General features: G+C 51.9%; 1 protein-coding gene and 1 long non-coding RNA gene across 6 annotated transcripts in view; one reads left to right on the top strand and one right to left on the bottom strand.

Annotated features, from left to right (window-relative positions):
* TSKS (testis specific serine kinase substrate) overlaps positions 1 to 15,134 on the top strand; it is a 56,676-nt gene that overhangs the window by 10,976 nt on the left and 30,566 nt on the right. Inside the window, exons 3-11 of one of the 5 annotated variants that reach the window (XM_054464798.2) lie at positions 3,892 to 3,987; positions 4,193 to 4,276; positions 4,900 to 4,983; positions 5,574 to 5,866; positions 6,936 to 7,130; positions 7,932 to 8,105; positions 10,318 to 10,453; positions 12,153 to 12,277; positions 12,404 to 12,583. In XM_054464798.2, coding sequence (XP_054320773.1) covers positions 3,892 to 3,987; positions 4,193 to 4,276; positions 4,900 to 4,983; positions 5,574 to 5,866; positions 6,936 to 7,130; positions 7,932 to 8,105; positions 10,318 to 10,453; positions 12,153 to 12,277; positions 12,404 to 12,560 — 1,344 coding nt within the window. In that variant the 3' untranslated portion in view covers positions 12,561 to 12,583. Of the gene's footprint in view, positions 1 to 3,891; positions 3,988 to 4,192; positions 4,277 to 4,899; positions 4,984 to 5,573; positions 5,867 to 6,935; positions 7,131 to 7,931; positions 8,106 to 10,317; positions 10,540 to 12,109; positions 12,278 to 12,403; positions 12,584 to 15,134 lie in introns of those variants that run through there. The other 4 variants (XM_054464797.2, XM_054464800.2, XM_054464799.2 and 1 more) reach the window with 4 other exon arrangements.
* LOC129020463 (uncharacterized) lies at positions 1,999 to 5,262 on the bottom strand. The gene is made up of 4 exons (XR_008495807.2): positions 5,127 to 5,262; positions 3,871 to 4,219; positions 2,195 to 2,414; positions 1,999 to 2,079 (listed from the first exon to the last, which is right to left on the bottom strand). It is a non-coding gene; the product is annotated as an uncharacterized LOC129020463 (long non-coding RNA).

Raw genomic sequence — 15,134 nt, 5'->3', positions numbered from 1 at the left:
TTGAGATGGAGTTTCACTCTGTCACCCAGGTTGGAGAGCAGTGGCGTGATCTCGATTCACTGCAACCTCCACCTCCTGGGTTCAAGCAATTCTCCTGCCTCAGCCTCCCGAGTAGCTGGGACTACAGGCATGCACCACTATGCCTGGCTAATTTTTGTATTTTTAGTAGAGACGGGGTTTCGCCATGGTGGCCAGGCTAGTCTTGAATTCCTGACCTCAAGTGATCCGCCCACCTTGGCCTCCCAGAGTGCTGGGATTACAGGCGTGAACCACTGCGCTCAGCCTGGGAGTTACATTTTTTTGATGTTGTTTTTGAGACAGGATCTCAGTGTCATCCAGACTGGAGTGCAGTGGCGCAATCTCGGCTCACTGCAACATCCACCTCCCAGGTTCAAGCGATTCTTCAACCTCAGCCTCCTGAGGAGCTGGGACTACAGGTGCACACCACCACACCTGGCTACTTTTTTTTTTTTTTTTTTTTTTTTTGTAGAGATGGGGTCTTACCATGTTGTCCAGGCTGCTCTCAAACTCCTGAGCTCAAGTGAACCTCCTGCCTCAGCCTCCCAAAGTGCTGGGATTACAGGTGTGAGCCACTGTGCCTGGCAAGGGATGACATTTTAACATGAGATTTGGAGGGGACAAACATCCAAATCTTTCCTTCAACTATCAGAGATGCTTTCAGGGCTTTGCCAGTTCTGAAAAGGAAAGACAAATATTCTGTGTGGGGTCTTCCCAGGCATCACTTAATCATAGAATGACTCTTCTTTGGGTTATGAGGCTTTGAATGAGTTCTAGCTTCATTCTGCTTCCTCCCTGTGGGAAATGTGGGCTGTTATTTTCCAGGGTTCCTGCTGAGCTAGGGAGTGGAAGATAGGACTAGGATAAGTTAAAATTCCTCAAGTCTTGCCATTTTTATCGAGTGTCACTTTTCTTGAATAAATGCTCCTTGAGTTGCTGCAAGCCTTTGGTTAATTTCCAGAATTGTGAAAAAACTGCTTCTTATGGTTTTTGTTAGTTTTTTCATTGTTTTTATGGAGCGATGGAATTTTTGAATTCCTTTTTTTTTTTTTGAGATGGAGTCTCACTCTGTCGCCCAGGCTGGAGTGCAATGGCACCATCTAGGCTCTCTGCAACCTCCTCCTCCCAGATTCAAGCGATTCTCCTGTGTCAGCCTCCCAAGTAGCTGGGATTACAAGTGCCTGCCACCACGCCTGGCTAATTTTTTGTATTTTTAGTAGAGACGGGGTTTCACCACGTTGGTCAGGCCGAACTCCTGACCTCAAGCGATCCACCCACCTCGGCCTCCCAAAGTGCTGGGATTACAGGTGTGAGCCACTGTGCCCAGCCTGAATTATGTAATCCACCATTTTGCTGAGTTAACTGGATACAATATTTCTTATCACACTTCTTCCCCAGAGCAATCATGCAAGAAATGTGTTGCTGCCTCCATCTTACAAGGGAGGAAACTTATTCTATCTTTTGTGTATTAATTCAGCAACCATGAGAGAAACCAAGAGAACTGTTTTTTTGCACATAAAATGCTTGATAAGCATAGTAGCTCTGCTCTTCAAATGCAGCAGGTTACAGGCGCCTATGTTCTGGTTGCTCAGCCATTTCTAGACAGTTGCTCTCACCACTGCCTTCCAGCCATTAAGCAGGGGGAACAGGGGAAGAGATCATGCCTGTCTTTTCCACACATCGACCAGTGCCCACTTCCCTTCCATCGGCTGGAACTGGTCATAAACAGCTGGCAGAGGGCTCTCTGGGTCTCTTCTCCTTCAAGTGTGAAATAAGAATGTCAATGATAGGCCAGGTGCGGTGGCTTACGCCTATAATCCCAGCACTTTGGGAGGCCGAGGTGGGCGAATCACAAGGTCAGGAGATCAAGACCATCCTGGCCAACATGGTGAAACCTTGTCTCTACTAAAATGCAAAAAATTAGCCTGGCGTGGTGGTGCACACCCATAGTGCCAGCTATTCGGGAGGCTGAAGCAGGAGAATTGCTTGAACCTGGGAGGGAGAGGTTGCAGTGAGCCTAGATCACGCCACTGCACTCCAGCCTGACAAAAGAGCAAGACTCTGTCAAAAAAAAAAAAAAAGAATGTCAATGATATTGAAGTTATACATTTGACTACCGTAACAAAAAAACACAAAATAACACAGCTTGAATAACACAGAAGATGTAATGTCTCACCCTGAAAGTCTTCACAGGTGGTTGGAATGGAGTATGGCGGCTCCATGTCAAGGATTCAGGCTCCTTCTGTCTCGTTGTGTCCTCTATCTGCTGGTCCAAGACAGCCCTCAATTGTGCATTCCAGTGAAATGAGAGAAAAAGGGAAAGTTCTCACTCTTTTCCTTTAAGGGATGACTCAGAAATTCACTATAATTCTGCACAGTCTAAGTAATGATGTAAGCTAAAAAAATAAATAAAAGAGAGAGAGAAAAAGGAGGCTGGGCATAAGGGGCTCATGCCTGTAAGACCAACACTTACAGGCTGACACAAAAGGATCACTTGAGCCCAGGAGTCTGAGGCCAGCTTGGGTAATGTAGTGAGAACCCATCTATACCAAACATTTTAAAATTTTGCTGGGCATGGTAGCAAGCACCTATACTCTTAGCAACTTGGGAGGCTGAGGCAGGACGATCATTTGAGCCCAGGAGCTGGTGAGCTATGATAGTACCGCTCCACACCAGCCAGGGTAATAATGAGAGACCCCCCCCCACACCTCCCCCCAAAATAAATTGACTACATTATTTCCACTCACATTCCATTGGCCAGAACTTTAGTCACATGGCCACACCTAGCTGCAAGGAAACCTGGGAAATGTAGTCTCTGATTGGGCAGCCATGTGCCAGGCTAAGGCTTCTGTAATTGTCCAAGCTGGGAGAATGGATCCTACCACATGCATCCCTCCTGAACCACAGATTGGCAGGAGTCGCACAACACTTTATGTGATATAAAGTAATGATGACCAGAGGCCACATGGTGTTATGGTTTAAAACAAGGGTTCTGAATCTAGATTCTGATGAGGTCGCCTAATGTGCTGAGTGCCCGGGAAGACAAGGGATATCCCATTTCTGAGACCCATTTGTCTCACTTGTAAAATAGGCCAAATAACCTCAAGAGGTGGAGTTGTGAAGAATAAAAGACAAGTGCTTGGTGCATAGCAAGTGCTCATATCTGAAAAGTAGCTTTCTTTGTAATTCACCAGTTCCTGGAGAGAAAGACAGGGCATGTGTTTTCAAAGTTTATCTTTTTAAGCTGTGGACCCCAAGGACTTTTTTTTTTTTTTTTAGACGGAGACTCGCTCTGTCGCCCAGATTGGAGTACGGTGGTGCAATCTCAGCTTACTGCAGCCCCCGCTTCCCAGGTTCAAGCAATTCTCCTGCCTCAGTCTCCCAAGTAGCTGGGATTAAAGGCACGCACCACCATGCCTGGCTAATTTTTGTATTTTTAGTAGAGTTGGGGTTTCACCATGTTGGCCAAATTGGTTTTGAACTCCTTACCTCAAGTGATCCACCCACCTCGGCCTCCCAAAGTGCTGGGATTACCAGAGTGAGCCACAGCGCCTGGCGCCCAAGGACATTTAGCTCAGTGTTTAGTTGAGTCCATCCCTCTTCCTCCACGTGTCTGAGCACCCCACCTCCATCCCCCATTCCCTCCTGGATCCTATTTTTCTCCCAGCCCACCATGAAGAAAGGTCATTTATCCCCTGGGTTTGCCGCACAGGGATGCTAAGAATCAGCGGTATAGCTCTTGGCTCCAAGTCACACAGCCATTCCAGGGCAAAATCAAGGTGTAAACACAGCCTCCCAGTTCTGGAATTTTTCTTGGGCTTGGGGCTTGCCCCCACATACCCACTAACTCACCTGTCTCCCATTCTTTCCCAGAGTGGGGTCAACAGTGGATTGGTCCGCGCCAAAGACTCCATCACCAGCTTGAAGGAAAAGACCAACCGGGTTAACCAGCACGTGCAGTCTCTGCAGGTGTGAGGACCCCCTATATCCAACACCTGCCCTTCCTCCAGGGCCAAGTTCCCTTCTTGGAGCCTGCCTCCAGCAGAATGCACCCATAGCTCAGTTGGGGATCTTGAGGCTCAGAAGGAAGAGGAACCTTCCCAGGCCCAGATCTTCTTTTCCACAGGCTGTCCCCTTGTGTCCTTGGCTAACCTTTCCTCCTTCCGTGCTCCAGAGCGAGTGTTCTGTGCTGAGCGAGAATCTGGAGAGAAGGCGGCAAGAGGCAGAAGAGTTGGAGGGGTACTGCATTCAACTCAAGGTGAGCCAGTGGGACGCAGGAATGGGTGGGGAGAGGGGAATGGGAGTAAGAAGAGGGTGGGAGAAAGAGGGGAGGAGGCTGGGTGCAATGGCTCACATCTGTAATCCCAGCACTTTGGGAGGCCGAGGCAGGCAGATCACCTGAGGTCAGGAGTTTGAGACCAGCCTGGCCAACATGGTGAAACCCCATCTCTACTAAAAATACAAAAATTAGCCAGGTGTGGTGGCGGGCGCCTGTAATCTCAGCTACTTGGGAGGCTGAGGCAGGAGAATTGCTTGAATCCAGGAGGTGGAAGTTGTGGTGAGCCAAGATTGCGCCACTGCACTCCAGCCTGGGCGACAGAGCGAGACTCAGTCTCAAAAGAAAAAAAAAAGAAGAAAAGAAAAGAAAGGGGAGAAATGGAATGGGTGGACCAAAGAGAGGTGGGAAGAAGTGGAGGGGTACCACTCTGGCACATCTGGCTAAGGAGGAAGCCATCCCTTTAGCCAAGGAAATGAGCTGGTGAGTGCGTCTTGTACTGGGGGGCTGGGAGGCCTGGAGCCTGTATGGAAACAGACAGGCTAAGGGTTGGGAGGCGGAACTGGAATGGGAAGGCAGGGCCCTCGCCCTGGTGTCTGACCCAGGAGAACTGCTGGAAGGTGACCCGGTCTGTGGAAGATGCTGAAATCAAAACCAACGTCTTGAAGCAGAATTCTGCCCTGCTGGAGGTAAGGGCTAGGGGGCAGTCCCAGGATTTGTGGGAGGAGGTCAGATGCACGAGGGACTCAAGATACACTTTTAGGTGGAACTCCCCGCCCCGACACCACCACCACACTGCACCTTCATGCACATAGTCATCCTTAGAACTCACTGATAAGAGGGATTCAAATGAGGCTCCAACACCCAGATGGGGGACTCTTGCCCTGCAGTCACATTCAGGTCCCAGAAAGAGACTCGAGCTGGACTTCAGGTGAGAAGGCCTGTCCTGTCCACATGCCCACTCATTTTCCAACAAAATGCTGAGAAAGCTTCAGTTGTTCTTGCCAAGTGGCCGGGACTGGTATTTGACGCCTGGAAGGCTTGGAGGGCTGGGTGGATACCTGGAGGCAGGCTGTGGGAGGTTAGCGGGAATTGGGGTCCAACTGGGCCTCAAATGGTGCCTCCCCTCCCTAATGACAGCCGGTGAGACTTCCAACATCCTGTCCCCACAGGCGTTCTACTTCCAATCTCAGGGAGTACTGGAGCGGATTTTGGGGTGGAGGTGGTTGCGGGAGGAAAGCGGCTGGACGCTGTGACCCCGTCCTCTCTTACCGCCCAGGAGAAGCTGCGCTACCTCCAGCAGCAGCTGCAGGATGAGACGCCGCGACGGCAGGAGGCCGAGCTGCAGGAGCCGGAGGAGAAGCAAAAGCCGGAGGCTGGCCTCTCTAGGAACGGCCTGGGCCCCGCCACCACGTCCCAGGGCTGCCCCGGCCCGCCAGGGAGTCCCGACAAACCCTCGCGGCCGCGCGGCCTGGTCCCCGCAGGCTGGGGAATGGGGCCTCGGGCAGGTGAGGGCCCCTACGTGAGCGAGCAGGAATTGCAGAAGGTGTTCACCGGCATCGAGGAGCTGAGGTGGGCGGGACCTAGGGGCGGAGCCTCGAAAACGAGATGGGCGGGGACTCAGGGGTGGAGCCTCGAGGAGCTGCGGTGGGCGGGACCCAAGGGACGGGGTTCTCAAGGAGCTGAGGTGGGCGGTGACATGGGTGGAGCCTCGGGGACCTGAGGTGGGCGGGAACATGGGAGGAGCCTCGAGGAACAAAGGTGGGTAGAGACACGGGAGGAGTCTCCAGGAGCTACGGTGGGCGGGGACACAGGGGAGGAGCCTCAAATATCTTTTTTTTTTTTTTTTTTTTGAGGCGGAGTCTCGCTTGTCGCCCAGGCTGGAGTGCAGTGGCGCCATCTCGGCTCCATACAAGCTCCGCCTCCCGGGTTCATGCCATTCTCTCACTTCAGCCTCCCCAGTAGTTGGGACTACAGGCGCCCGCCACCACGCCCGGCTATTTGTTTGTATTTTTAGTAGAGACGGGGTTTCACCGTGTTAGCCAGGATGGTCTCGATCTCCTGGCCTCGTGATCCGCCCGCCTCGGCCTCGCAAAGTGCTAGGATTACAGGCTTGAGCTACCGCGCCCGGCCTAGATCTTAACCGGAAGGCGACAAGGCTGGGGTCTCCAAGAACAGAGGAGGGAATGCCCCGAAGGCAGTGACCTGAGCAAGGGAGGGACAGAATAAAGGAACTTTTTTGAGTTTTGGGCTGCTGGGAGGCAGGTCCAGGCCTGGTGAAACTGAGGTGGGCGGGGCTTAGGAGAGGAGTGGTCCTGGAGGCACCAACTGGGGCAGAGTAGGGTGGGCAGTGCCTTGGGGGGCCAGTGTCTGGAGGAGCCCAGGTAGAGGTTGGGGACCTGACCAGGAAAGGGCCAAGATAGCCAATAAAGGAAGGGGATAAAGGCGGGGCTCTGGAGGACACGACCAAATTTCACCAAATGGAGGGTGCAAGAAAATTTGGTGACCTGGGTGGGCCTGGAGCCACGGGCATGGTCTCAGTGGGGTGAGATAGGTGAGTCCTTTCCCACCTATCTCGTGGAGGTAGGTAGGGACCTGTCGAAGCCTAGCCCCTACCCATTCCCGCCCTCTGCCCCTCCAGGAGAGAGGTGTCCTCACTGACCGCCCGGTGGCATCAGGAGGAGGGGGCGGTGCAGGAAGCCCTGCGGCTGCTCGGGGGCCTGGGCGGCAGGGTCGACGGCTTCCTAGGCCAGTGGGAACGGGCACAGCGCGAACAGGCACAGACGGCGCGGGGCTTGCAGGAGCTGCGAGGTCGGGCGGATGAGCTGTGCACCATGTGAGGACTGGGGCCAGTGCATGGGAAGACCGGAAGGGGCAGGGAGATCCCAGCCCGAGGGCGGGGTCTTGAGGGAAATGGGTAGGCCAATCAGCTATGGTCAGGCATTCCAGAACATATACCGACATCGGGAAACATCAATTAGAGAGCAGGAAGGGTTGCATCAGCCCTAATAAGGCCTGAGGGGTGGAATCAATTAGAGAAGGGGTGTGGTCTATACCTTAAAAGGGCAAAGGGTGGGGTCAAGTGTGATCCGAGAAAGTCAATTAGAGAACTAGGAGGGGCATTCCAAACAGTAATCTACAAAAGGTGGCCCAGTGAGGTGGCTCACATCTATAATCCCAGAACATTGGGAGGCCGACGTGGGCGGATTACTTGAGGCCAGGAGTGCAAGACCAGCCTGGGCCACATAGCGGAGACCCCATCTCTACAAACAATTTAAAAATTAGCTGGGAGTGGTGTGGTGTCGCACCCTGGTAGTCCTAGCCACTCGGGAGGCTGAGGCAGGAGTGATCGCTTGAGCCCAGGAGTTCAAGGCTTCAGAGAACTATGATGGTGCTGCTGCACTCCAGCCTGGGCCACAGAGCCAGACCCTGGCTCAAAATAGTCAATAGATATATAAAATAACATAACATAAAATAAAATACAAAAAGTGAGGCCAGTCAGAGCAGAGACGGGAGGGCAGGGTGGAGAATTGCTGACCAGATGGAGACACAAGTGGTGGGCTAATAATGGGTGGAGTCTTGCCAGGGTTATACCACTGAAGAGACGACCCGGCAGCACTGGTTACTCATGCCTCAGGGTGGAGCGGTCAGCAGTGTCTATGGCTTCACTGAAGAGCGAACTGGAGGGGCTGGGCCCACTGAAACCCATTCTGGAGGAGTTTGGGCGGCAATTTCAGAACTCTCGAAGAGGGCCTGACCTCTCCATGAACCTGGATCGGTCCCACCAAGGCAACTGTGCCCGCTGTGCCAGGTAACGGGGCTGGGCCTGCCTCTGGGAGCCTTGTGGATAGGACATTAAAGGAGATGCGGAAGGAGATGGGACATTAGTGAAGGGTGGGGCGCTGTTCATTTTGGGAGACAAGGCATCCCAGTGCATTGTAGAAACAACCGGTCCTGCTGCACTAGAAGCCTCCTTTGTTCCCACTCTACAAGGTAGAATCAGTGTCTTGAGGAACTCAAGAGAAACTTGGTACAGGCCGGGCGCAGTGGCTCACGCCTGTAATCCCAGCACTTCGGGAGACCAACGTGGGCGGATCACTTGGTGTCAGGAGTTCGAGACCAGCCTGGCCAACGTGGTGAAACCCCGTATCTACGAAAAATACAAAAATTAGCCGGGCGTGGTGGCGCGTGCCTGTAATCCCAGCTACTCAGGAAGTTGGGGCATGAAATTCACTTGGACCAGGCCGGGCGCGGTGGCTCACACCTGTAATCCCAGCAGTTTGGGAGGCCGAGGCGGGCGGATCATGAGGTCAGGAAATCAAGACCTTCCTTGCTAACACGGTGAAACCCTGTCTCTACTAAAAATACAAAAAAAATTAGCCAGGCATGGTGGTGGGCGCCTGTAGTCCCAGCTACTAGGGAGGCTAAGGCAGGAGAATGGCGTGAACCCGGAGGTGGAGCTTGCAGTGAGCTGAGATCATGCCACGGCACTCCAGCCTGGGAGACAGAGCGAGACTCCATCTCAAAAAAAAAAAAAAAAAGAAAGAAATTCACTTGGACCCAGGAGGCGGAAGTTGCAGTGAGCCAAGATCACGCCACTGCACTCCAGCCTGGTAGGTAGAGTGAAACTGTGTCTCAAAAAAATAAAAATAAAATAAAAAGGGTGGACGCAGGGGTTCATGCCTGTTATCCCAGCACTTTGGGAGGCCAAGACGGGCAGATCACTGAGGTCAGGAGTTTGAGACCAGCCTGGCCAACATGGTGAAACCTCGTCTCTACTAAAAATACAAAAATTAGCTGGGCGTGGTTGTGAGTGCCTGTAATCCCAGCTACTCGGGAGGCTGAGGCCGAAGAATCTCTTGAACCTGGGAAGTGGAGGGTGCAGTGAGCCAAGATCGTGCCATTTCACGCCAGCCTGGGCGACAGCAAGACTCCATCTCAAAAAAAAAAGAACTTGGTACATTTTGAGCATCATATTTCCAGTGCATTGTGGGAAGGCTGGGATGTGAACATGAGGGGAGGCGGGGTTTCAGTGCACTGAGGGGAAAGTGAGACCTTGGTGTATGGTGGGAGCCAAGGGATACACCATTTTTGGTCCATTGTGGGAAGATACATTGTAGGAAAGGGGGACTCACAGTACAACATGAAATCGAGTTTCATTAGTGTATTATGGGAAGTGTTAGTTCTTGACAGCCTTTGGAAACTGAGGGCTGTCTGGTGCCCTTAGAAATAGTGACTCTGGCTGGGCGTCGTGGTTTACGCCTGTAATCCCAGCACTTTGGGAGGCCAAGTGGGAGGATCACCGGAGGTCAGGAGTTTAAGACCGGCCTGGACAACATGGTGAAACCCCATATCTACTAAAAACACAAAAATTAGCTAGGCGTGCTGGCAGGTGCCTGTAGTCCCTGCTACTCAGGAGGCTGAGGCAGGAGAATCGCTGAACTCAGGAGGCAGAGGTTGCAGTGAGCCAAGATCGTGCCACTGCACTCCAGCCTGCGTGACAGAGCGAGATTCCATCTCAAAAAAAAAAAAAAACAAAAAGGGCCGGGCCCAGTGGCTCACACCTGTAATCCCAGCACTTTGGGAGGCCGAGATGGGCAGATCACGGGGTCAGGAGATCAAGACCATCCTGGCCAACATGGTGAAACCCCATCTCTACTAAAAATACAAAAACTAGCCGGGTATGGTGGCACATGCCTGTAGTCCCAACTACTTGGGAGGCTGGCGCAGGAGAATCGCTTGAACCCGGGAGGTGAAGGTTGCAGTGAGCCAAGATTGCCCCACTGCACTCCAGCCTGGGTAACAGAGCCAGACTCCATCTCAAAAAAAAAAAAAAAAGGAGTAGTGATCCCCAGAGCATCATGGAAACCAAGGGACAGCTGGTGCACAGTCCATGCTGGGAAGGTTGCATAGGGTGCATACTGGAAACGAGGCCAAATGGAGGCTCCACAGGTGAGCATGGGGCGTGGGGCATCCTGGAGTTGGTACTGGGCCTCTTTATCTGGTAACCGCCCCTCCCCCAGCCAGGGGTCACAGTTGTCCACGGAGTCCCTGCAGCAGCTGCTGGACCGAGCGCTGACCCCGCTAGTGGACGAGGTGAAGCAGAGGGGCCTGACTCCTGCCTGTCCCAGCTGTCAGAGGCTACACAAGAAGATTCTGGTACCGGGGAATATGGGCCACCATGTCCCACTTTACTTTTCTGTTGGAGCAAAGGGAGGGGAACCCCAGACTCAAGGGTACTGCTGGTATGTGGCAGAAGGGGAAGGGCTGAGCTGGGAGCAGCAGGCACTGGGGGAGGACGTGGCCCTAATGCATGGGGAGACGGACAAGCAGTTTGGTGGTGAGGGAGTCACAGGCCAATCATTACGAAACCTCGGAAGATGGACTTGGGCCTAAAGCACGATGGGACGTTGGATCTAGTGCATTGTGGGACACGAGACAGACACCAGTCTAAAGCTTCATGGAACATAGGCCTAATTTTCTCTAAACTTTTAGAGAGGCGGTGCATTGTACGAGATCATTGGGGTCAGCTATATTGAGGTAAAATAGGAGACCCAGTGACTGTAGGTCCCAGTTAGCTGATGCATTATGAGAAATGGAACCACAGCTCTTCCTGGGGCATTGCACAACACACTCAGCCCAATAGTTGGTGGAACTTAAGCCCTAGTGCACTGTATTATGGGATGTTGACCTAATGTACTATGGGATTATGTTGTAGTGGGTGAGACAGACAAGTGAGGCACTGTGGGACATTGATGTGGCCGAGCTATAGGACTGATACATGAGAGGACATGGGGCTTGGTGCAGTTGGACATAGAGAACCAGGGCACTAAGGACTGTTTTTTGTTTGTTTTTGGGTTTTTTTTGAGATGGAGTCTCGCGTTGTCGCCCAGGCTGGAGTGCAGTGGCACAATCTCGGCTCACTGCAAGCTCCGCCTCCTGGGTTCACGCCCTTCTCCTGCCTCAGCCTCCCAAGTAGCTGGGACTACAGGCACCTGCCACCATGCCTGGCTAATTTTTTGTATTTTTAGTGGAGACAGGGTTTCACCGTGTTAGTCAGGATGGTCTCGATCTCCTGACCTCATGATCCACCTGCCTTGGCCTCCCAAAGTGCTGGGATTACAGGCGTGAGCCACTGTGCCCAGCCTTTTGTTTTTTGGAGACAGAGTCTCTCTGTTGCCCCAGGCTGGAGTGCAGTGGCGCCATCTTGGCTCGTTGCAACCTCCACCTCCCAGATTCAAACAATTCTCGTGTCTCAGCCTCCTGAGCAGCCAGGATTACAGGCATACGCCACCACGCCCAGCTAATATTTGTAGTTTTAGTAGAGATGGGGTTTCACCCTGTTGGCCAGGCTGGTCTCGAACTCTTGACCTTAAGTGATCCACCCGTGTCGGCCTTCCAAAGTGCTGGGATTACAGGTGTGAGCCACTGCACCTGGCCAGGACTTTTGTGTGAGAGGTGCTGGTCTAATGGATAAGGAGATGTGGGGTCTTCTAAATTATGGAATGTAGGAGCTCACCATGTGGTAGGATACTGGGGCGCATACACATATCAAATGTAGGATAGTTCATGAGCTTAGGAGACAGATGATAGGCACTGATTTAGTGCTTGCTGGGACATAGGTCAGTGCATCATGGGACAGACAATAGGACAGACACAGATTTAGTCCACAACGGAATCTGGAGACCAGTGCATTGTGGGATGCTGGGGTCAGTCTCAAGCTCAAGGCATGATGGGAAACTCTGAGGGAGAAATGTGGGCCCCATGGGACCCTACCCTTTGCCCTCCACAATCCAGTTCCCCCTCCATCCCCAGCCCAGTCCAGCAAGCCCAGCTACACCTACGGTCCTCTCCCCAGGAGCTGGAGCGCCAGGCCTTAGCCAAACACGTCAGGGCAGAGGCCCTGAGCTCCACCCTTCGGCTGGCCCAAGACGAGGCCCTGCGGGCCAAGAACCTACTGCTGACAGACAAGATGAAGCCGGAGTGAGGAAGGAGGCTGAGGGCGTGGGAGGAGGGTGAGATCTTGGGGAAAGGGCCTGATCTCCCCTTCCACTCCAACACCCCAGCACCTAGCCATGCCGGCATCAACTCCCCGCTGCCTCATGACAGGGAGAAGATGGCCACTCTGGACCATCTACACTTGAAGATGTGCTCCCTCCACGATCATCTCAGCAACCTGCCACTTGAGGGGTCCACGGGAACAATGGGGGGAGGCAGCAGTGCAGGAACCCCCCCAAAACATGGGGGCTCAGCCCCTGAACAATAAATAGCCTCTCATGCTGGCATGAATTCTGTCTGCTTTTTGGCACCAGAGTCCTAGTGAATTGGCCACACACCATGCACTCCCTCTATGCCCAATGTGATTTATTATTTTAATTAATTAATTAACTTTATTATTCTTTTTGAGACAGATTCTCACTCTGTCACCCAGGCTGAAGTGCGTGTGGTCTCGGCTCACTGCAACCTCCACATCCTGGGTTCAAGCAATTCTCCTGTCTCAGCCGCCCGAGTAGCTGGGATTACGTTCGCACACCATCACGCCTGGCTAAGTTTTTGTATTTTCAGTAGAAACAAGGTTTCCCCATGTTGCCCAGGCTGGTCTCAAACTCCTCAGCTCAGGCATTCTGCCTGCCTTGGTCTCCCAAAGTGCTAGGATTACAGGTGTGAACCACCACACCCAGCCCACTGTGATTTATTTAATTTTCAGCAAACAGGATGTCGTGGTCCCCAGAGAGGTGCTGATGGTGGTACAGTTCTTTGAGATGGCAATGCTGGTAGAAACAAGGTTCTGTGGTATAGTATGGGTCTGTCAAGTCAACATTTTTTAGGCTGATTATTACTAGATAACTATTAGTTGTCTATTGTTATGTAAAAATACCCCATAAGTTAGTTGCTTAAGATAACAAATGTATCTCAACTTCTGAAGGTCAGAAATACAATCAGTTAACCTCACTCCTGGGGTTAAGTCCTGGCTCAGATCCTCATGAAGTTAGAGTCAAGATGTCAGCCAGGACCAGAGGCAATGGCTCACACCTGTAATCCCAGCACTTTGGGAGGCTGAGGCGAGTGGATCACTTGAGACCAGGAGTTTGAGACTAGCCTGGCCAACATGGTGAAACCCTGTCTCTACTAAAAATACAAAAATTAGCCAGGCACGCACCTGTAGTCCCAGCTACTCAGGAGGCTGAGGCACAAGAATTGCTTGAACCCGGGAGGCAGAGGTTGCAGTGAGCTGAGATCCTGCCATTGTACTCCAGCCTGGGTGACAGAGTGAGACTCTGTCTCAAAAAAAAAAAAAAAAAAAAAAACATTGAGGCTGGGTGCAGTGGCTCACGCCTGTAATTCCAGCACTTTGGGAGGCTGGGGCGGGCGGATCACGAGGTCAGGAGATCGAGACCATCCTGGCTAACACAGTGAAACCCCATCTCTACTAAAAATACAAAAAAAGTAGCCGGGCGTAGTGGCGGGCGCCTGTAGTCCCAGCTACTTAGGAGGCTGAGGCAGGAGAATGGCGTGAACCCGGGAGGCGGAGCTTGCAGTGAGCCGAGATCGCGCCACTGCACTCCAGCCTGGGCGACAGAGCAAGACTCCGTCTCAAAAAAAAAAAAAAACATTGAAAAATTGAGACAGGGTCTCACTATGTTACCCAGGCTTGTTTGGGGCTCCTAGACTCAAGGGATCCTCCTGCCTTGGCCTCCCAAAGTGCTGGGATTATAGGCATGAGCCACTGTGCCCGGCCTGACAATGTTTTCTTTATACCCAGGGCTTTTGACCCATAGGTTTAATACCCCTCCCCCCCAGTACACCTCTGAGCTCAGAGGGAAAGCACAGAGTTATGATATTTCCCTCCATAAAAGACAGAATAGGGAATTGGCAGTTCCTCAAAGTAAAAATACCCTCTCTAACAGACAGAATATACCTGGAAATACCCTCTGTGTCTGGCAGAATACCCAATTTCTTCAGGTGAAAATGAGGCAATAGGCCGGGCACAGTGGCTCATGCCTGTAATCCCAACACTTTGGGAGGCTGAGGCAGGCAGATCACTGGAGGTTAGGAGTTTGAGACCAGCCTAGCCAACATAGTGAATCCCTGTCTACACTAAAAATACAAAACTTAGCTGGGCGTGGTGGAGTGTGCCTGTAATCCCAGCTACTAGGGAGGCTGAGGTAGGAGAATCGCTTCAACCTGGGAGGTGGAGGTTGCCTTTAGCCAAGATCACGCCACTGCACTCCAGCCTGGGCAACAGAGTGAATGAGACTCTGTCTCAAAAAATAAAATAAAATAATAAAGAGAAAAAAGTGCAAATCCAGAAGATATTGCAAGAAACATATGAAGTATAGTGGTTAGAATAATTTGGTAAAGTTTTCTGTTGTCTTAAAATGAAACTTCAATGTAAGAAACAGAAAAATAGGCCGGGCGCAATGGCTCACGCCTGTAATCCCAGCACTTTGGGAGTCCAAGGCCGGCGGATCACGAGGTCAGGAGATCGAGACCATCCTGGCTAACATGGTGAAACCCCATCTCTACTAAAAATACAAAAAAATTAGCCGGGCGAGGTGGCGGGTGCCTGTAGTCCCAGCTACTCAGGAGGCTGAGGCAGCAGAATGGCGTGAACCCTGGGGGGCGGAGCCTGCAGTGAGCCGAGATCGCGCCACTGCACTCCAACCTGGGTGACAGCAAGACTCTGTCTCAAAAAAAAAAGAAACAGAAAAATATATCCTCAATAGTTAAGAATTTAAAGACTAGATTATATCCACATTTTGGAGTTTGAGGAGGGAGAGATAAACTGAAGTAATATAATACATGAAGATGATAAACACAGTGTCAATTATATCAATCA

The sequence above is a fragment of the Pongo pygmaeus genome, chromosome 20 (assembly GCF_028885625.2).
Source record: "Pongo pygmaeus isolate AG05252 chromosome 20, NHGRI_mPonPyg2-v2.0_pri, whole genome shotgun sequence".
Taxonomy (NCBI): domain Eukaryota; kingdom Metazoa; phylum Chordata; class Mammalia; order Primates; family Hominidae; genus Pongo; species Pongo pygmaeus.
This window is presented reverse-complemented; position numbering and strand designations above follow the sequence as displayed.